We start from the raw sequence: 19,843 nt of genomic DNA, 5'->3' as shown, positions 1-19,843 counted from the left end.
ACAGCCCGCTCCCCCCTCACAGCCCGTTCCCTGTCGCCATTCCCGCAGCGATCCCGGCCCCTCGGCCCCACGGGACCGGCTCCTTCTCCCCCCTTCGGGAAAGGCGTCGGCAACCCTCCTCCCATCTGTGTGGGAGCAGCTAAAGGTGATACCGGCTGGGACTCAAGGAGAGCACCGGTTGGGAATTCCCTTTCCAGGAGCGCTGCACCCTCCTCAGGTAATTTATTGAGCTCACGCCATCCCTCTGCTGCGGTTTGGGAGCCCTCCGCCAACAAATCCAGAGGCGAACAATTATTACCTCCAACTGCTCACTTTTATTCGTGTTTAATCTCCCCCTGCTCTGTACAACAGGTTACAGAGAGGTAGGTGCAGTTTGTACCTTGTATGCGTTAACATCTGAGACTGTCACCATGGAATGTCAGCTGACAGGAAAATATGTGCTTTTTTAAAAAATTGGCTTTTATTTTCGTGACTGCTGCTGGAAGTACAAGGAGATTGAGTGTAAAATAACTGACAGACAAGGATTCTAATACCTCAAAGGTGATGGGGGGACTTTTCAGATTTAAATGTTTTAAAATTTTCTGTGGGGAACAGTACTGCAGAAATCAGCTAGATCGTACACTTTAAAAGCATTAAACCACCAAATTGAAGTTTAGTTTTCACAATCTGTATTTTAAATGTTACATTTAGATGTTACTCAGAAGAACACCCTAAATAAAGTTACAAAATACCATAATCCAAGAGTCTGATATAGCAAAAATAGGGAGCCTGTGTCTTCGTTAACAATGAATAAATATAACATTTAAATAGCTGCAACATACTTATCTCATGCTTTAAATAAAAAATATAGATGTTTATATAGCTCTCAATATTTTAGAAGTCATTTAGTGCTACTGGAAGCTTCTAAATTACAAATTTAGAGGCAGAGGATAGAAAATGACAGCAAGGTGCTCCTGACGTTCCCTGACAGAAGCCAGTTCAGACATCGTGGTTTTGGGCAACAACAGCAAAAGAAGTCACCAGTTTTAGGGCTGAGTTGAAGGAGAAGATCGAGGGATTGCACTCCACGATATCCCCTAAAAACTGGGATGTGGTGGTGTCAATCAGAGAGACCCAGACCCCCATACCCGCTCCCCCAGGTCACATTCTGAGGCTGCCAGGTTCAGCACAGTGTACCATACACAAAATAGAACAATTCTCTAATGCCATGTATTATTTGTTTTCCTCAAGAAGCCCTCAATAGGAGGTTTGGAGCTGCAGTACACAGGCCACCGCCAGGACAGGGATTTCAGACAGCTTCCCACTATTCCTTGGGCTTCAACACATACTCCTGGAACATGGAATACAGCACCCCTGCAAGACAGAAATAAAAAGCACAATTAAAGAACTGCATTAAATTAGAAATAATGGGTTTCAAAATCTGAACAGTTCTCAGCAAGACAGAATTTCCCTTCCTCCTCAGCTGCATTTTTTTAATACACACTACAAAATTCTTCCTATACAGAGAAACCAGGTATGAAAATATACTATTTATGAAAATGCAGATCCTGAGCTAATTCTAGTTGATTCTGTGGCCAAAGTCAAGCTTTTCTGTTGTTCCTGCTGGGAATGCAGTAGGGACAAACAGTGATTATGGGATGTACATTTATGCATAGATGAGACCTGGGACATACAGATCAGGGGCACAATACAGATTAGAGACACAAGTCCAGTCCTGAAAAAATATATATATACATATAAATAGATATAAAAAAATACATAATACCATGGTCTACACACACTGTCAATCTTCCAATGCATTAAATGCAGAAACAGCAACATATTTACAAGGGAAAATATTAATGTCAGATGAATGCTTTCTTTTTTTGGCCTGAAAGAGGCAGAGATGCAGAACCTCACATTCCACATCTAGACATAATCAAAACTGCTGCTCTGAAATTAAATACTTAAGTACATAAAATCAGATTACTCCAGAAAGGCTGTCTGAGCACCAGTAAGGAGCACAGAGATCCTGGAATAAACGTTCTGGATGCTTCCACCCAGCCGTGCCAGCTCTGTTATCCACTGGAGAGATCCAGGAGGCTCTCCATGGTTTGCCACTGCCAAGGACAGCTCCCGTTCCATACGTACCACACGTCAGCGCTCCCACGGCGAAGCCCTGGGCTGCCACGCGCATGTGGATCAGGTGAAGGGACAGTTTCATGTCACCTCTGTGCTTCAGCTTGTACAGCCCGTAGGCAACCACGGCGGTGAAGCCAGCCATCCCTGCAAGGCAAGGAGAGCATCCCTCTGAGTGGAGATCCAGAGCACCGGGGACCCACCTAAACAAAACAGCCTGTGAACCACTGAGCTGTTTAGGTTGGAAAAGACCCTTAAGATCATCGAGTCCAACCATTCCCCCCACAAGTGCCAAGGCTAAACCGTGTCACATCTATACAGGTTTTCAATCCCTATGTGGATGGTGATTCCACCACTGCCCTGGGCAGCCCTTTCCTTGAATAAATTTTTCCTAATATCTAGTCTACACCTCCCCTGGCACAACTTGAGGCCATTCGTTCTCATCCTAAAATAAGCCTGTTTTGGTCTAATCACTGGTTTTGTGTAGTGGTAAATCCTAGCCCTGGTTTCACTCCAGTGCCACCTCATTCAAAGCACACATCAGTGTAGTGAAGAGCAAGAGATTTCCACCAGCATTAAAATGCCAAAGGAGCAGCTCGAGGGGTCAGAATTCCCTGGATATTTTTCATACAGAACCAGGGCTCCTCACACCTCCTTTCCTGCATGGGCACTCACAGCCAGGACCCCCACCCAGCTGATGCTCAGACTCTCAGTGTGTGGATGTTCCCTGATGTATCCACTGGCCTGCTGCTGTTGCTATTTTGGGTGTTGTCACATTTGGCCAGGTGCCACCAGGCCAGGACAAGTCACATGTTATTGTCCCCAAGCTGGGAGGAGGGAGGCTCCACCAGGTCTCTTTCCCAGGGCCAGAATTCACTGATAGTCCTTCAGCAGAACAAACAGCCCCAGCTTTGACAGCTCCAACACTGATGCTTTCATAGAATACACAGCAGAAATGCACAAAATTTCCAATTCCATCTATTTCATTGCAGTTTTAGGATTATTTGCACAGTTCATAGGTGCATGCCAAGTTTTAAGTGCTGTGTATATTTTACTGAGCAGAGCACAGGCAGTTTGTCTTCCCTGAACCGGAGCATTACCAGTGCCACCAGAAAGCTGTAAACACTTAATTCACTCTCATTAAATACCAATTAAGAGTTTTAGGGCCATCAGCCCAGCTCTGACACAGGTCAAAAGTGAGTTCTGCCAATCTGCTTCAGGGAACTGGAACTCCTGGAGTCATGGTACAGCCCAGCAAGGTGGGGACAAAGTGCAGTGACCACGGAAGCAGTGACGGAAATCTGCTGGCAAATGCTAGAACAGTTCACCCCGAGTGACCCCGCTGCTCTCCATTTAAGGTGGCTGGAAATCAAAACGTGTCTTGTGTCACACAAAAGCTGATCCCTGCTCTCCTCAGAAGCTTTTTGGGAGTCTCAACAGAGAGGCTGAGAACTTTAACAACTTCCTCAAGTTGGGGTAACAAAAATTACTAAAAAAATGTATTTTAAACTAAGCGATAGCAGCAGAGGGCTGAAACATTTACCAGACAGGCTGTAATTTAAATCCTTCTAGCTTGTATTTTGATAGCTTTTAAGTCACTTTGTAGTGACTTAATTCCCAGGAACTGTGCTCCAGAACAGCTGCACAACACACTCCCTAACCACTTGACAGCATCACCTTCACATGTTTTCTAGCCTCACCTAAAAAGCCTTTCAGAGTTTGTTGGTTTGGGTTTTTTTCTTATACTTGTAGGTTTTGAGTTTCTTATTTAAGGTAACAGACCTCATTAATTCCCCTCTTTCTTTTAGGACAACTATTATGGGAGGTAATTTGTAAGTAATTTCCTGTTTACAGAAAAAAGGTGAACAGTGATGGTGTTTCCCACATTGATTGTGCAAACACATTTCTCCATTTTTGAACTCACCAATGGGTACAAACGGCGTCTCCTTAAATTTTTTGATCAGCTTTGAGGTCTGGCTGGTCTCAGTCTCATAGTCAGGGTAAACAGATTCCTGGCTGGGTGACATTATGGCTGTGAAGACAAAGAACCTCCCTTCAGGTTTTGGAAACCCCAAATAAAGAGAATCTTTAGGAAGAGAAAATCCCTTGTCACAAATATCCAGGTAGTGAGATATAAGAGATATAAGAACAGGCACCATGGACAGATGGTTAGATTCAAGTGAAGCCTTGGGAAGCAGGACTGTGCTTACCAGGAGAGGTAAGAACAAAACAAAACCAAAAAAAAAAAGTAGGAGAGCAACAGATTTTTGCCATCTGTTTTCACACCATTAGAGATCCCAGTGATCACCTCCATGCTCACAGGCAGCCACAGAAAGCTTTGGTCACTGCCTGCCTTTCCTTTTAGGAATTCCATGCCTCACCACTCCGCTTGGCTTTCGCAGGCTGGTCCTTTATGGCCGTTCTGACCTCAGCAAAGTTCACTTCTCCCCCCTCATTCCCGGCCAAGAGCAGCAGCCACAGCAGCTGGGTTGGGAAGCACGAGCTGCTGCACAAGGTCAGCCCTGCCTGGCAGCTCCTCAGTCACTACAGCCTATCCCACATCAACAGAACTCCGAATTCCTGATGGAGAACACAGGGATGGGAAACAGCCACCACCGAGGAGCAGTTGAGCAAGTCTTGAAGCCCTCAATGGGTGCAGACTCCTGTGGGATCGCATCAGGAGGAGAAGTCATCCACAGGTGATTTCTCACCTTCCCCCAAGGAAAATAAAAAGCAGCAACAGCTTGAGAAGGGTTCCACTCACAGAACCATCATCACCAAAGTGAGACCATCCTGCAGAACTTCCCAGCTTTTTGTGTTGGGAATTGCATGGATTACACCAAGACCTGTTCCCTCCTCAGTACTCCATTCAGTCAGTGACAATTTCTGCCAGTGACACCACAGAGGGCCCTGCTAGAAAAATCTCTACTGCTATTGCTCAGCTTTGCCACCAACAGCAAAACACAGCTCAGGGGCACATAGAAAGGCTCCCAGCTCTCAGAATAAACCAAAAGAATTTCATTAAGCAGGTGCTAGTAACCTTAGGCACAAGAGACATTTCAAAAGTGGCCATGCTCCGTGGTTATGCAGCATTTTGTGCACACCCATGTGAGCAGATTGACTGGTTCTCAAACCATTTCCTCTGCAAGGCCAAAGGATTTGGTCTCTCTGCGCCTGCTACAACCACTCTTATTTGCCAAATGTAAGCTATAATTTTAGCCTGACTCATTCAGAGAAGGGAACAAGAGCTCTCCATCACTCAGCAGAGGAGGAGACAGCCAGAGATGAGATTTACACAAGACAATTATATTAAAAGTGAAACAATTCACCCACCACGGAAGTTTCTGTGACCTTCAGCTCAGACCAAGATGGGCACAGGGCAGAAGAAACTGGGTGAAACACACGGCCCGGATGCTCTGACCTTGCCGACACCGAACAGGGAGGTCAGGGCACCGGTGTGACCGGTGCCAGCCGTGGGGGACAGTGAGGGAGGACCATGGGTGGGAAGGTGACAGGTCCCAGCATCCCTCCCGGCAGGGGGAAGGCCCGGGGTACCCCCAGGCTGCCTTCCGCCTGCCCAGCTCCACGTGAGAATCCTTCCCCACTCCAGCCCCAGGCCGCCGCACCCCTCATGGAGACTCGGCCCCAGGCACCTTCACCGCGCTCCGGCCTTCTGCCCCAGGTCCCCAGTGGGGCCTCTGCTCCACTCCTGCCCCAGTCACTTCCCCCGACACGGGAGCCCTTCCTCGCTCCAGCCCCAGGCACCCGCACCGCCCTGCAGGGCTCGGGCTGTGTCTCGGGCTGTGTCCCCGGCTGTGCCGCGGGTCCCGCCCGCCCCAGACCCGGCTCTCACCGCGCTGCTCCGATACCGGCCGGCGTCTGCTGCGCCCGGCCCCGCCCTTGCCTCTTATTGGCGGCTTCCGCCCCGCCCCTCCGCCGGGACCACAACTCCCGGCGTGCCCCGCGCCCGCGCGCTCGCCGACAGCCAATCCGGAGCGTGGCCGCGACCACCGCTTCCTTATACGGGCGCGGGGGCGGGGCGATCGTGACGTCAGCGCGCGGCGCTCCGCATTGCGGCGGGGAGGCGGTGGCGCGAGGCGGGCGGCAGGGGGCGCTGCGGGGCCCAGCCCTGCCCCAGTGCCGGCTGTGCCTCAGTGCCGTCCTGCCTGAGTACCGGCCCTGCCTCAGTGCCGGCTGTGCCTCAGTGCCGTCCTGCCTGAGTACCGGCCCTGCCTCAGTGCCGGCTGTGCCTCAGTGCCGCCCTGCCTGAGTACCGGCCCTGCCTCAGTGCCGCCCTGCCTGAGTACCGGCCCTGCCTCAGTGCCGGCTGTGCCTCAGTGCACTGGCCCTGCCTGAGTACCGGTCCTGCCTCAGTGCCGGCTGTGCCTCAGTGCCGCCCTGCCTGAGTACCGGTCCTGCCTCAGTGCCGGCTGTGCCTCAGTGCACTGGCCCTGCCTGAGTACCGGTCCTGCCTCAGTGCCGGCTGTGCCTCAGTGCCGCCCTGCCTGAGTACCGGTCCTGCCTCAGTGCCGGCCGTGCCTCAGTGTTGCCCTGCCTCAGTGCCGGCCCCTGCCTCAGTGCCGGCCCGTGCCTCAGTGTTGCCCTGCCTCAGTGCCGGCTCCTGCCTCAGTGCACGGGCCCTTCCTCAGTGCCGCCGTGCGCGTTCGCGGTACCGGGGGCCGGGCGGAGGCTCGGAGTCTGGGTTAGCCCCAAAACAGCGAAACAGCGGCTCCGACATCGTCTGCAGGGCGGAAAAACGGCTGCTGGTGGCTTCTGCAGCAGCTTATCTGCTTCTCGCTTCAAAAACTTCCCGTGTTGTCACACTGTGACGTGGAGTCAGGTGGAGACCGACTGTTGGCAGCACCGCGGAGTGACAGGACAAGGGCGAGCAGTTTTAAAGAAAAAAGGAAGAGCTTCAGATTAGATATTGGGAAGGAATTGTTCCCTGGGAGTTGGTGAGGCCCTGGCACAGGGTGCCCAGAGAAGCTGTGGCTGCCCCTGGATCCCTGGCAGTGCCCAAGGCTGGGTTGGATGGGGCTTGGAGCAGCCTGGGATGGTGGAAGATGTCCCTGCCCAGGGAAGGTGTCCCAGTCCATGGCAGGGGATGGGATTGTACAGCAAATCCCGCTGGGAAAAGCCAGTGTCCATAAAGGAGACAGAGGAGTCCTGCAGCTTTATTCGGGTGAAGGGAGCGGGGCCACTGGGGCACATCCCCGCGGGGTTTTCTCTCTCGAGGTTTCGGAGGGCGCCGCCTCCCTTTATCCCAAACTCCCGGCCGCTCGTTGCCCTCTTCCTTCCCCTGCTGGCCCAGGTACCGGGAAGGTGCAGCCTTCCCGACCTGCCTGCCTCACATCCCCCCTTGAACACGTTATTTACCCCCAAAGTTTAGGAACTCAGGCTCATGCGGCCCCATTTGGCTGTTTCAGGAGTCAAACTGCCTGGGCTCTGTAACAAATTTGCTACTTGAAGTTTATAATATTGAGAAATTAAGCCCCATTTCAAAGCTGTTCACAACCATTCCCTCACCCATGGAATTGCTTGTAAAAACATCAGCACACATCTTCCCTATTAGATGAGATGGTCTTTAAAGTCCCTTCCAGCCCAAACCCTTCTGAGATTCTGTGAAATTTGGGCTCTTACTTAGTCCTTTGCTGAAGAGCTTCCACCTGATGTCAGAATAATGGAATGGTTTGGGTTGAAAGTTCATCCCGTTCCACCCCCTGCCATGGGCAGGGACATCTTCCACCAGATCAGGTTGCTCCAAGCCCCATCCAGCTTGGAGCACTTCCAGCAATGGGACAGCTACAGCTTCTCTGGCTTTGCTTCAGTCTGATTTTCTTGCTGCTGAATTATGTCATTGACAATGTTTTCCCATATTTCAGCTTTCAAGCAGACATTGTTTTACCCCCACTCTATGCCAGGATTTTGATGCCCAAAGACAGCCTAGAAATTGCTCCTGACTTAAACCCTATTCTGGAAGAGGAAGAAGAATCCACTGGGATCCCAAAGATCCAAAAAAAGCTTCTCCTAAATCTGAGAACAGCTTGTCATAGAAAACCAGCAAAGATAAACCCTTTTGTCCCTAAGCCCAGTGCTCCTGTGTGGTGTTTGTACCTCCTCATCTCCGAGCTGGGGGAAGGCAGAGCTGCTGCACCTGCAGGATCATTCTGCCACCGACATGTGGCATTTTGGGCAGCACAAAATAAAGTGGCTCAGACAAGCGCTGCATCTCTCCAAATGTGCTGCCCATTACCCCTAATCTCGTTACCTTAATTGCCAAAGCCATTAGGGCCCTGCAGTCTGAAAGGAAACAAAAAATCGATGCAATTACCAGCCCTGAAATTGAGTTAAAATCTTGTAATAAATTACAGTGAGGGCCACTTTCTCCAGCGACTCTCAGAGGCACGTTTAATTCTCTGCTTCAGGGCAGAAACTCAATTAAAAACAAAAACTTATTTCGTTTTAATTGCTGGCCTAATGAAACCTCTGTCACCTGCAGCTTCTTTGTGTGTGTGTCCAGTGTCTCAGGTCTACGAGTGGCTTCTTGCTCTCTGCTAATGTGTGTGTTGCACACACATAATAATACTAATACTACTACTAATAATATATAATATAATATATAATAATAATATATATTTATTTCAGGGTATATTTTAAATGCAGCAGCAGCTGATGGTGGCAAACATGGAAATGGGTAAAAATAACACATTTCTCTCTGTGAATCCTCTGTGAATCTCTGTGGATGTGGAGCTGTGGCCGTCACTGCTGCTCTGCTCTCCTGTTTTTACCAGGGGGGTTTGGGGTGTGTAAAATGCACCAGGATTGGCACAGGGGAAGCCTTGGCACAGCCAGGGTGTTCCCATGGCCCTGTTTGATGGTGAGATGAGGAAATGAGGAGTGTGACCACTAACCCATGCTGATGCCCAAAAACTCCTGCAATAAACCACTTCATCAGAAACATCTTTGGCAGAGGCCATTTCTGCTCCAGCAGGGGTTGAGGATCCTGCAGCATCAGATTTCCTGGAAAACACATGGATTTTTGCAGCAGGGGCTCAGCCCTGGGAGGTGATGTAGATGTTGTGTTCAAACACAGGGTGGAGATCATTCTTCCAGGGCTGCCAGGGAATGATGAAAAGCAGGAAAAACAAAACAAAACCAGGGAGGTTATGCTGAGCTCACATTTCCTGACTGTCCTCTTACACAAAAGGAAGAACTTCCTAAAAGTCTGGTTCGAGCGTCTGGCAGAATGGAAAGAGGAGAAGAAACTCCTGTAAGTGCTTTTTCTGCTTCTTGCTTGTAGACAGGCCACACAAGAAACCTGGCAAGGCTCTCTTTTGTTTTTGAAAGGTAGCCAGCTTGGGGCTGGGATTAATTCCTGAGCTCAGCCCTCCCTTCCACTCTGGGGTACGGGATGGGGATGTGGATGCCAGTGCTGGGCTGATATGGAGGGAGAGGGATCTGGCAGAGGGAGAAAAGGCATCTCAGTGGGCTGGAAGAGACCCCAAATGCAAATTTTGGGAATGGTTTGTCCTGGTGTGGGCAGAGGGGGGTGTGGGGGGTAAGGTGTTTATGAGTCTCGGGTGTTGCTGTGATCAGCTTTGGTTTCCTCTCGAGGGCCTGCAGTCACAGCTGAGGGTGAATTTCCTCCAAAATACGACACAGAAAAGAAATTTTGAAAAGCTCATTCCCAGACAAGTCTTTTTGTGGCACTTTCCCATGGCAGATCCCTGCTCTCCCACTGCTCTGTCTGAAGTGCTCTGCAGCACTTGCCAAAGTGCTGAAATGAAAACATTTCAGTGCACTCAAACCCATTTTTTCTTTTCTTTTCAGCTGCCTGGAACTGCCTGGAATGGGTATTTAAGCAATTTCAGTCATGGGACCACAGCAGGTACATCCAGAACTTCACCCTTTACAGCTGCACACCCACTCTGTGCCTGTGGGGTGGAGGGGCACCTCTTTCCCTGGGTGTTTGTGGGGAGGGAGCCTAAACCCTGCAGATCCACCATGGGATATGTCCTCGTTGGGATGCACAGCATAGCCAGGGACCAACAGCTTCATGTTCTCATTTCTGAGTGGCTGCAGATCTCTGCAGGGAGAAACAGATCCTCAAGGAGAGACTGGAGCTACACAGCCAGGCCTGTTTGGGATTCCTGGAAAATGAGTCCCAGGGAAAAGATGAGTAGCTTTGGCCGTGGCTGAAAAAATGTGTGCTTTAAGGGTAAAGGCGTGTTCACAGGATTTTTTGCAAAACTGTTTTTTGTTTTGCTGCCAGAAGATTAACCTCAATTATTAAACTCCTCATTAGCCTTCAAAGTGCCAACAGCATCAGGCAAATCCCATCTCTTACTGTGTGAAATGAGCTCCTCAGTGACAGCTTTTTTTCCTGAAAATCAGATCCCAAAAGTAGGAGGCTCCCAATCACTCACCATTTCCTGAAATCTGGGCTGCAGCCATCTAAGCAATGACACCCACAGTTCCAGGGAGTGACCACTGCAGGGGTTGTCTCATGCATTGTCTCATGCAGAATTGATTCCAGCAGTGTTCTTCCAGCTGAATCTCTCCCTCTCTCCATAATTCAGGACTGGATTCTGGTGCCTACATGCCCTCACCTTGGATGAGTCTTTGAGCAGCCTGGGATAATGGAAGGTGTCCCTGCCCAGGGCAGGAGGGTTGGAACAAGATGTTCTTCAAGGTCCTTTCCAACCCAAACCATTCTGGGATCCTGTGAATTCTGTATTTTCCACTCACTAATGCCTTTTACCAGAATCCATGTCTTGTTGTCCTAGAGCTGGCATGGAGAGGGCTCAGTGTCCTCCCAGGAGCAGGGAGATGTTCAGCATTTCACCTCTGGGAACAGCCCCACTGACATAGAGGTGCTGGTGGCAGGTTCTTTACCAAGAATTGAGATGCTGCTTTCTCAGTAGTGACCCAGGTGAATATAAGCAGCTCACAGTGAGCTGTGCTGGTGGACTTCCTGTAATTTGGAGCAGAAACTTTGCTAAAAGCTTGTGGTGGTGCCAGGAGGAAGTAGTGACTTCCATCAGAGGAAACCATGTTCATTCATTTTTAAGTTTTATGTGTCTGAGTATGGAAAGCAGATTTTTTTTTTTTTTTTTAATATGTACATGTAGACAGCTATATCCATGCTCAGGCAAAGGCCAAGTTGTTCAGGACACAAAATACTCACCAGACAGTGGCAGAAATTTAAACCCCTGAAATTCCAGTACCTGAATGGAACCTACAAGAAAGATGGAAGAGGGGCTTTGTACAGGAGCATGGAGTGACAGGACAAGGGGGAATGGGTCTTTCAGTTGAAAGACTGTAGGTTTGGACCAAATATTAGAAGGCATTTTTTTGCTGTGAGGCCCTGGCACAGCATGCCCAGAGAAGCTGTGGCTGCCCCTGGATCCCTGGAAGTGTCCAAGGCCAGGTTGGATGGGGCTTGGGGCAATCAGGGATAGTGGAAGGTGTCCCTGCCCATTGCAGGTGTTGGAGCAAGACGATCTTGAAGGTCCCTTCCAACCCAAACCATTCTGTGATTCTATGAACTAAACATCTCTGTGTTTCAAAGATGTGTTTCACATTCCCTCTGTGATGTGCTCTTTGCTTCCTGTGTGAATTGGAACAACACTTTGATCCCTCTCCCTTGCTTTTAGGCAGCCACTGGTCAAACACAACCTCAGGAGTGACAGCAACAACCACAGGCACGTGGCTGGATGCTGCCAATTCGAGTGAGTACCCGTACGAGTACCTGGATGAGGAGGATTATGGGCTCTATGGCCTCTGCACCAAGGAGGAGGTGCTGTCCTTCAGCAGGGTGTTCTTGCCATCATTTTACACCGTGATCTTCCTGGTCGGAATGGCTGGGAATGCCCTCCTGTTTGCTGTCCTCCTCATGTACATCAAGAAGAAGAAGAAGATGACTGAGCTGTATCTGCTGAACCTGGTGGTTTCAGACTTCTTCCTGCTACTGACCCTTCCTCTCTGGGCTCTGTATATTTCTCAGTGGGTCACCTGGGACATCTTGTGCCCATTCTTAAATGCCATGTACACTCTGAACTTCTACAGTGGCATCTTCTTTGTGAGCTGCATGAGCCTGGACATGTATCTGCAGATAGTTCACACTTGGTCTCCTCACAGCTCCATGGTGTGGAAGAATTCCATCCTCGTCTTGTTGGTGATGTGGATCCTTTCCATAGCTCTCTCCATTCCTGATGGCCTCTTCACCAGCACAAGGCAAATTCACAACAAAACCGTCATGTGCACCCAGGATTATGGCCAGGAGCATTTATTATGGAAAGTTGTCTTTCGGGTGATTCAAAACATCCTGGGATTCCTTTTCCCCTTCTTCTTCATGACCTTCTGCTACTCCCGCATCGCGTGTGTGCTCAACACCTCACAGATACCTGGCTCCAGGAGAGCTCTCTGCTTAGTCCTTACTCTGGTGGGAGTCTTCTTTGTGCTGTGGTGTCCTTACAACGTTGTGCTCATCCTCCATTCCCTGCAGGATGTCGGTGTGATCAGGAGCTGTGAAAGCAGTAGGAAACTGGACTATGCCCTGCAGATCACAGAGAGCTTGTCCTTTGTCCACTGCTGTCTCAACCCCTTGCTCTATGCTTTTGTGAAGAAGCGGTTCAGGGCATATTTGTGGAAGATCCCTCAGGCCATTTTCAGGAGAGGCGCTTTCTTTTCCATCCAGGACTCCCAGACGAGCCCATCTTGCAGCAGATACGCAGCTGAGATAGAAATGTTGAGCATCACAAATGCATCATAAATATTTACATTATTTACATTATGTGTGAGCCCTCTGCCCTGCCCGTGATGGAGTTGGTGTGAGCCCACAGCACTGTGTAACCAGATAGTTCATCCTAGCAACAGCCTTGAGATGAGGACTTTCCACACTGGGATTGGAAAAGTACATGTGGGATCTGTTTCTGTTGCAAGTGGAATTATTATGAAAGGATTGTCCTGTATTTACACTAGCAGAAGAAACCCAGTTCTCATCTGGAGGCAGTAGCAAATAAAGGATCAGATTTCTCAATGTTGTGCCTTAAAAAATGCAAACTAAGACTTGAGGAGAGATTCTCCTCCTTCCTGGCATGGGCTTTCCATGGATGGAATTCCATGCTCATCCATCAGGCCAGAAAGACTGCCAAGGGATCTGGCTCTTACCATCTGCCAGATGATTTAACTGGGATAATCTTGTTTTCTACCAGGAGACACAACAGGAAGGACTGGACACCTTTAAGCTGAGTTGTTCTCTGTCATGATGAGCAGTGCCACACTCGGACCTGCTGAGCAGGGAACTGTGACTCTCCAAAGGGCAGAGCCTTGGTTAGAGATCAGTTTGATCATCAGCTGATTTGGGACAGTTTGAGCAGAACAAAGTCCAGACCAGTAACAGTGAGAAAGAGAAAAAAGGGAGCTCAGCAGAACAGTGAAGGTATTTGCCTTCCACGATCTGGTTTGACAAGATAAAAAAGATCCATGGGTACCACCTGTAACATAAATACTGGCTTTGAAACACAACAGAATGAGAACATAGCCTGAACAGAAGAGCACAGAGAGCTGATGGTCAATCCTTATTACTCAGTGCATCTTTGAAGTTCAAGGTTCTGAGTTTGCTAACTTTTATTTAAAGGCATTATTCACCCCAAATGCTCCTGAACATTAAATGGTCCCTTTCCATCCTGTAAATCTACTAAGTCTGGAAGTTTCCTAGAGTTGTACAAATAAAATTATGAATTTAAGAGAAAGCACTTATCACATTTATTTTATTACTACATAAGATTACAGGACTGAGAAGGGCTTTGAGTTGATCACTGCTGTTATTTTTCTTCCCAACATTGCTACAGTATTTTTCCAAAATGGTAAGGTTGAGAGCTTTCCTTAAAAAAAACAAAGCCAGAATAAATATTTAGCTGATGTTATGATGTGGCCTTCACTCCTTGGGTCAGGTCACTGGAGGGAATGTGGAAAGGGACAGCAGCTGGGAAGCTAAAAAGATTAAGATTGTGATCCCAGACAGAGGAAGGCTCTTGGGACTGTGGAAAACTCATGATGGAATGCTCTAGGGAAGAGCAAAGGTGAGTTAATGTCACTCTCCATCCTGCATGAGAAGAGGTCCAAGCACCAGCGGCTGGGACAGGCTGTGGTGGCAGTCTGGCTAGATCAGGGTGGCAGCACCCAGAGGAGCAGTGCCAGGTGGGATATGGGGTCCCTGACATTGTCCCCAAACCCCATCTGGAGGGAGGTAACAGGGGAGTTTGAGAAGCAGAAGGGAAGGTGGGTAAAGCAGAAGTGCTGTGCTCCCTATGGGCACTGCTCCCAGCCAGGGGCTGGTGGAGCATCTGGAAACTCTGGACTCCTCTGGTGCCAAGCAAATGCAGTGGCTCAAGTTCTCCTGACTCGTGGGGCAGCTCAGCTGCTTTGCTTTGCACTCAGAGCAGTAGCACTGTTCATTGGCAAAGCACTCCTGGGACACCATGTGCTGTGGAGATCACCAAAATGTCAGAGACTTTTCCTTTTCTTGGCTTTTGAGACCAAATCAGCTCAGCTGTGACCCCCTTCCTTCGGTCCTGTGCTCATTTCCAGTAGCATTTCTGACATCCACTCTTGGTTTCATTTTTTCAGTGGGTGTCTATAGCCTGGTCTTAAAGGCAGAAATCACAGAATGGGATTCTCTGAACATTTTCCTTACAAAGTCTGAGCTCCATGCAGCCTAGAGAAGGGAATCTGCCTCATGCCAAAACCCATCCCCCTAATACAGCATGGATACTCCAACAGGATTCCAACATACCTTCCACCTTAAAAATCTCTGTTCATCCAGGGACAAGTTCACTCCGGAGAGCTCTGCCAGGGGCAAACACTCACAGCCAATGAGGACAGAGGCTGTCAGCTCTGCGTCTGCCTACCAGCTGCTGGCTGGGGATAAAATGCACATTCCCACCCCAACCTGCCTCTAGTCCCAGCTCCTGGAGGGGCACAGAGCTCTCATGGTGCTCTGGGTGATTCTCCTCTGTACCTTGGTGTCATCACTGCTTGGTGGGCTCTACGTCCTGGGTGTGTTTCGGAGACAGAGACCCAATGAGCCGCCCCTGGACAAAGGTACCATTCCCTGGCTGGGCTATCTGCTGGAATTCAGAAAGGACAGCTCAGAGTTTCTCAAAAGGATGCAGAGCAAACACGGGGATGTTTTCACGGTGCTGATCGGTGGCTATTACTTCACCTTTGTGATGGATCCCTTCTGCTTTGGCACCATTGTGAAGGAATCGCGATCTAAGCTGGACTTTAGGACTAGTGCAACTCAGCTGGTCGTGCAGGTTTTTGGCTACAAGCCCACCGAAGCCACTCAGAGCGTAGTTCATGCATCAAGCACAAAGCACCTGACGGGGGATGGCCTCACTGTCCTCACACAAGCCACCATGGAGAGCTTTCGGAAGCTGCTGCTTTTCAACCTGAGCTCAGGAGAGAAGAGAGTGTGGCAGGAGGAAAACCTCTTCCACTACTGCTACAACATCGTCTTCAGAGCTGGGTACCTGGCTCTGTATGGCACCGAGCCACCCCAAGGGGCAGGGAACAAGGAGAAAGCTGAAGAGCAGGATCGCCTCCACTCCAACCAGCTCTTCCAGGAGTTTTGGAAGTACGACCGCCTCTTCCCTCACCTGGCCTTTGCTCTGTTGCCTCCCAAGGACAAAAGAGAGGCTGAGCGGCTGAAGAGACACTTCTGGAACATGCTGTCTGTGAAGAAGGTCTGGCAGAAGGACAATATCAGTGGCTGGATAAGTGATCAAGAGCAACTTCTGGCAGAAAACGGTGTCCCCGAGTACATGCGGGATCGTTTCATGTTCATGCTCCTCTGGGCATCCCAAGGCAACACGGGCCCTACTGCCTTCTGGCTCCTCTTGTACCTGCTGAAGCATCCAGAGGCTCTGAAGGCTGTGAGAGATGAGGTGGATAAAGTCTTGAGGGAGAGTAGGCAGGAAGTAAAGGCAGGGAGGCCCCCAGTTACTGTCACTAGGGACATGCTGAACCAGACTCCTCTGCTGGACAGTGCTCTGGAGGAGACCCTGAGGCTGGTGGCAGCCCCAATGCTGGTCAGAGCTGTCCTCGAGGACACCTCCCTGAGGACAAGCAGTGGGACAGAGTTCACCCTCCGCAGGGGGGACAGGGTGGCTCTGTTCCCACACATCTCTGTGCAGATGAACCCAGAAATCCACGAGGAGCCTCACAAATTTAAGTACAACCGTTTTGTAAACCCAGACGGCACCAGGAAAGATTTCTACAGAAACGGGAAGAAGCTGAAATTTGTCAGCATGCCTTGGGGTGCAGGAGTTTCCACCTGTCCGGGGCGTTTTTTTGCTACTGCTGAAATGAAATTGTTTGTGTTCTTGATGCTGAGTCACTTTGATCTGGAGCTGGTCAGTGAGGAGGAGGAGATCCCAGCCATAGACGCCAGCCGCTGGGGATTCGGGACCATGCATCCTGTCCGCGACGTTCGGTTCAGATACCGGCCACGCTTTTAACCTGGGGAGTCCTGCTGGTGTCGTTTGTTCTGGTGTCACCTATGGCACAAATTGTCTGATCCTGTGGTTATCAGATCCTTGCAGTGCCACCACCGATATGATCTTGGTTGCTCAATGCTTATCATGGCTTTTGTTGTTACCTCCTCCTCACGTGCTGCTGCTGCGTGTTGTGTTGGTTATGGGATAGAGGTTAATCTGCACAGAGAGACAAAACGTGCCCTGCCAGGCTACTCCCAGCCCCATCCCAGGGGCCATCAGCCCATTGGAAGCCAGGAGGAGCACAGGGTGAGATTGGCAGGTGGGAACTCAAATTCAGGGCTTCCAAGGAACAAGGGTTTTGCCCAGGTTCCTGCTAAGGCTGCTCCAGCAGAGCATCAGCCCCGTGGTCCCAGCAGGACTTCCATGGAGATGTGTCATCAGAAACATCTCTTTATCACCACCTGGGATAAGGGGGATTGTGTCAAGGCAGGGGAGACATCCTATGGTGTGTAAGGGAAGAGCATTTTGGGACTGCACAGGACTTTATAGATTAGAGTGTTTGGGGGAGGAATCAAAGGGGGATAAAGGAGGGATTTAGGTCATTTGGCCAGGAAAATTGATATGTAAGGGGATGAAAAGGGCTGGTTGGGTGCAAATAGGTGACTGGTCCATAGACTTGTCTGGTCACACTCTGCACCTGATAATTTATTTTCCACATGAAGTATCATTGGCAGGATGGCATCAGCTTGTGGTGAACCCCTGAAAGGTCAGAGAGCAGCAAATATCCTCTCCAGAGATGTAAAAATTTCCTTGGGGGAATTTTATCTTGTTTATGGTTCCCTTCTTGTATCTGATGAGGCCTCCAAAGAGAGCAACCTCAATCCCTTATGGGCTACAGCCACTGTGATCTTATAGCCCTCAAATGTATGTTTTATCTGCTGGATCAGTGCAGGATAAAACTTTGCTCTACGAGCTCTGCTTTGCTTTATTACCCTTCAACAATTAGGACTCTCACCACTTCCTTACAGAAGTTAAACCCTGTGTGGAGAACAGTGGATTGATTTTAATGCTGACACTAACCTTGAACTTTGGAGATTATCTGTGGTTGAGGAATGAAACTCAAACATTTTCACATGTGTCCAAACATCAGATCCAGATCCTGCTTTGTCCTTCAAAGGGCAGGGTGATGTTGTAACTGCATGTTAAGGCCAAATTATCCCAGCCTGCCAGATTGGTCATTAGCCCTGACCTCATGGTGGTGGTGGAAATTCAGGCAGAAACACTATCAAGCAGTTGTGGCAGGACCAAGGAAAACAAAAACTACCTGTAAGGCTTGACTGCAGCAGCTGATATTTCCATTAGCAATTCCAGCATCTTTTCACTCCTTCCATGCTCCATCTACAGGTCTCACCTATTTTTTTTTTGTCATCCATGGGTTCAATCCTCTGAAGCCCTTCTCACATTCTGGTCAATGCAAGCTCCAAACCATGCCCAGGAATGCCTTGGGGTAGCTGGGCAGCTTGGAGCCATCATCACATCCTGACCAGGTGACGTCCTCCTTCCAAAGCTCTAGGAAAAGGATTTTTCATGTGGATGTCTTGCATGGAAGTGGTTCCTAGTTAGTAGACAGTGTATACAGGTTATCACAAAGAGCTCAGGTCAGAGTTGAGGGGTGAGGGACATGTGGTGGTGCACAAATGTGGATTGGGATTGGGGAAGGGATGTAAAAGTAATAACAATGATTCAGCAGAAAAATCTGGCTTTATTTGCTTGTCAGAATGGTTTATTTAACCAAACAGTGTTGAGTCTATAAAAGAGCTCAGACATGCTCAAATGCATGCAATTGTGAGAAGCAAAAAAGAAAGTAATTCATATATGGAAGAGCATGAAAGCTCCAAATTAGTTCATCTACAAATATGTTTTTTATGTTTAGATAGGTTTTTCCTGGCACTGACCTTTCCATCCCAAAGTGGACCAGCAAGAGCAAAGAACCAGCCTGTGCCAACAAAAACCTGACTGGATTTGTGAAGGAAGTTAAATTGGATGGGATCCAGAGTCTTGAAAGGTTTCCTGGGGGGACAGCCCTCATTGCAGTGTCTGTCTCATGTAACTCTCCTCTCCTCCCAGAGAACTGAGCACAGAGTCTGGCCCTAAGCCCTTGGGTTTCTCTCCTGTAGCACACAGTGAAGACAATATCACTTCAGCATTCCAAATTTTACAATCTATTGAGTTGGTGCCTGCTCTCCACAGCACAGGGAAAGCTCTGCTCTCAGTCACAATTCCTGCTCTGCATGCTCAGCAAGAGAAGGAGTCATGATCTTTCAGGTTTGGAACAATATGGATTAAACTTGTTGGGAAAGAGCATCCCTGGATAAATAGCCTCACTTTTAGTGTTGAACTGTAATGGATTAGGAACTGTTTTCCTGTTCTCATTCCTCTAAACACAGCCAGACACAGCTCTGAGAAAGCCTCCTCTTACTGCTGCTCACATGGAAAATTGAGAGACACATCAATCACTGCAGAGAAACTCAAAGGAACACTGAAGTTATGAGTACAAAGCAATGACACAGCCAACACCATCCTTTGCAGAGGTAAGCAGGGTCAAAGAGGAAGGTCAAAGAGGAACGTGGCATTTCAGGATTTTTAAAAAGAATTAAAACACTCAGCCTTTGCCAGGGACACTGCTGCCACATCTCCAGGTAGATGTGTCCCTGCTCCCCAGGGAAGAGCAGCTCAGCTTCAAAGTGGCAAAGTCTCTTAGTGGCACAAAATCTGCACGTTACAAGGTCACTGTTGGGTTTGCTGCCTTCACTGTCCAGTGTCCCAGTTCCCCCCACGAGTCACACATACACAGAAACAGCCCGTGGCAGGCAGGACACACAGATAAAACACAGTGGGGTCGGGCAGAGAGCAGCTTGGCAGGAGGCTTTGGTACCAAACACTCGGTGCAGGAGGGCACAGGGAGGCGATTCCCGCCTGTCACCACATCCACGTCACTGTGCAATCATGAGGCCGTACTTGGAGCACAGCAGGCCTCTCTTCTTTTCCCGTTCCATGAGGAAATTCCTCAGTTTGGTGGTGGGGAAGGTGACCAGCGCCTGCTGCCTGTTGTCCAGACCTGTCTCCTGCAGCCACGGGCTCTGGAGGCACTCGGAGGCTGACGGCCTTCCCCTAGGACAGACGAAGGTGAGGGGTCAGTAAGGGATCCGTGCTGCACGGGG

At 49.3% G+C, this 19,843-nt stretch overlaps 4 protein-coding genes across 7 annotated transcripts in view; 2 read left to right on the top strand and 2 right to left on the bottom strand.

Moving 5' to 3' along the window:
- Positions 1-438: 438 nt before the first annotated feature.
- HIGD1A (HIG1 hypoxia inducible domain family member 1A) lies at positions 439-6,070 on the bottom strand. 3 transcript variants are annotated; one of them, XM_053959209.1, is made up of 4 exons: positions 5,972-6,070; positions 4,043-4,150; positions 2,131-2,265; positions 439-1,353 (listed from the first exon to the last, which is right to left on the bottom strand). In XM_053959209.1, the coding sequence occupies exons 2-4, from the start codon at positions 4,143-4,145 to the stop codon at positions 1,304-1,306; spliced, it is 288 nt and encodes a 95-aa protein (XP_053815184.1). In that variant the 5' UTR covers positions 4,146-4,150; positions 5,972-6,070; the 3' UTR covers positions 439-1,303. The 3 variants fall into 3 exon arrangements, with proteins under 3 accessions (XP_053815184.1, XP_053815186.1, XP_053815197.1); XM_053959211.1 differs by lacking the exon at positions 5,972-6,070 and adding an exon at positions 5,772-5,927; XM_053959222.1 differs by lacking the exon at positions 5,972-6,070 and adding an exon at positions 5,452-5,705.
- A 603-nt stretch (positions 6,071-6,673) lies between these two features.
- Positions 6,674-13,929, top strand: ACKR2 (atypical chemokine receptor 2). 2 transcript variants are annotated; one of them, XM_053959195.1, is made up of 3 exons: positions 6,674-9,388; positions 9,949-10,006; positions 11,775-13,929. In XM_053959195.1, exons 1-3 carry the CDS (start codon positions 9,365-9,367, stop codon positions 12,890-12,892), a joined length of 1,200 nt encoding a protein of 399 aa, XP_053815170.1. In that variant the 5' UTR covers positions 6,674-9,364; the 3' UTR covers positions 12,893-13,929. The 2 variants fall into 2 exon arrangements, with proteins under 2 accessions (XP_053815170.1, XP_053815160.1); XM_053959185.1 differs by having other exon boundaries at positions 6,674-10,006.
- Positions 13,930-14,150: 221 nt separating this feature from the next.
- On the top strand, positions 14,151-16,793 carry LOC128797005 (7-alpha-hydroxycholest-4-en-3-one 12-alpha-hydroxylase). Its single transcript, XM_053959174.1, has one exon. The coding sequence runs from the start codon at positions 15,114-15,116 to the stop codon at positions 16,641-16,643; it is 1,530 nt and encodes a 509-aa protein (XP_053815149.1). The 5' UTR covers positions 14,151-15,113; the 3' UTR covers positions 16,644-16,793.
- Positions 16,794-19,206: 2,413 nt separating this feature from the next.
- LOC128796984 (obscurin-like) overlaps positions 19,207-19,843 on the bottom strand; it is a 170,825-nt gene continuing 170,188 nt past the window's right edge. Inside the window, exon 116 of the mRNA XM_053959121.1 lies at positions 19,207-19,793. Coding sequence (XP_053815096.1) covers positions 19,616-19,793 — 178 coding nt within the window. The 3' untranslated portion in view covers positions 19,207-19,615. The remainder of the gene's footprint in view (positions 19,794-19,843) is intronic.

This window comes from Vidua chalybeata, chromosome 1 (genome assembly GCF_026979565.1).
Source record: "Vidua chalybeata isolate OUT-0048 chromosome 1, bVidCha1 merged haplotype, whole genome shotgun sequence".
Classification (NCBI taxonomy): Eukaryota; Metazoa; Chordata; class Aves; order Passeriformes; family Viduidae; genus Vidua; species Vidua chalybeata.
The sequence above is the reverse complement of the archived record's forward strand: the minus strand, read 5'-3'. Positions and strand labels throughout refer to the sequence as shown.

Coding starts and splice junctions, on each gene's coding strand:
- HIGD1A (XM_053959209.1), bottom strand. CDS start 4,145: ATGTCACCCAGCCAGGAATCTGTTTACCCTGACTATGAGACTGAGACC. Junction 2,266..4,042: donor GACGCCGTTTGTACCCATTG/GTGAGTTCAAAA, acceptor CTTGCCTTGCAG/GGATGGCTGGCTTCACCGCC. Junction 1,354..2,130: donor CGTGGGAGCGCTGACGTGTG/GTACGTATGGAA, acceptor TCTGTCTTGCAG/GGGTGCTGTATTCCATGTTC.
- ACKR2 (XM_053959185.1), top strand. CDS start 9,688: ATGAGTCTCGGGTGTTGCTGTGATCAGCTTTGGTTTCCTCTCGAGGGC. Junction 10,007..11,774: donor CAGTCATGGGACCACAGCAG/GTACATCCAGAA, acceptor CCTTGCTTTTAG/GCAGCCACTGGTCAAACACA.
- LOC128797005 (XM_053959174.1), top strand. CDS start 15,114: ATGGTGCTCTGGGTGATTCTCCTCTGTACCTTGGTGTCATCACTGCTT.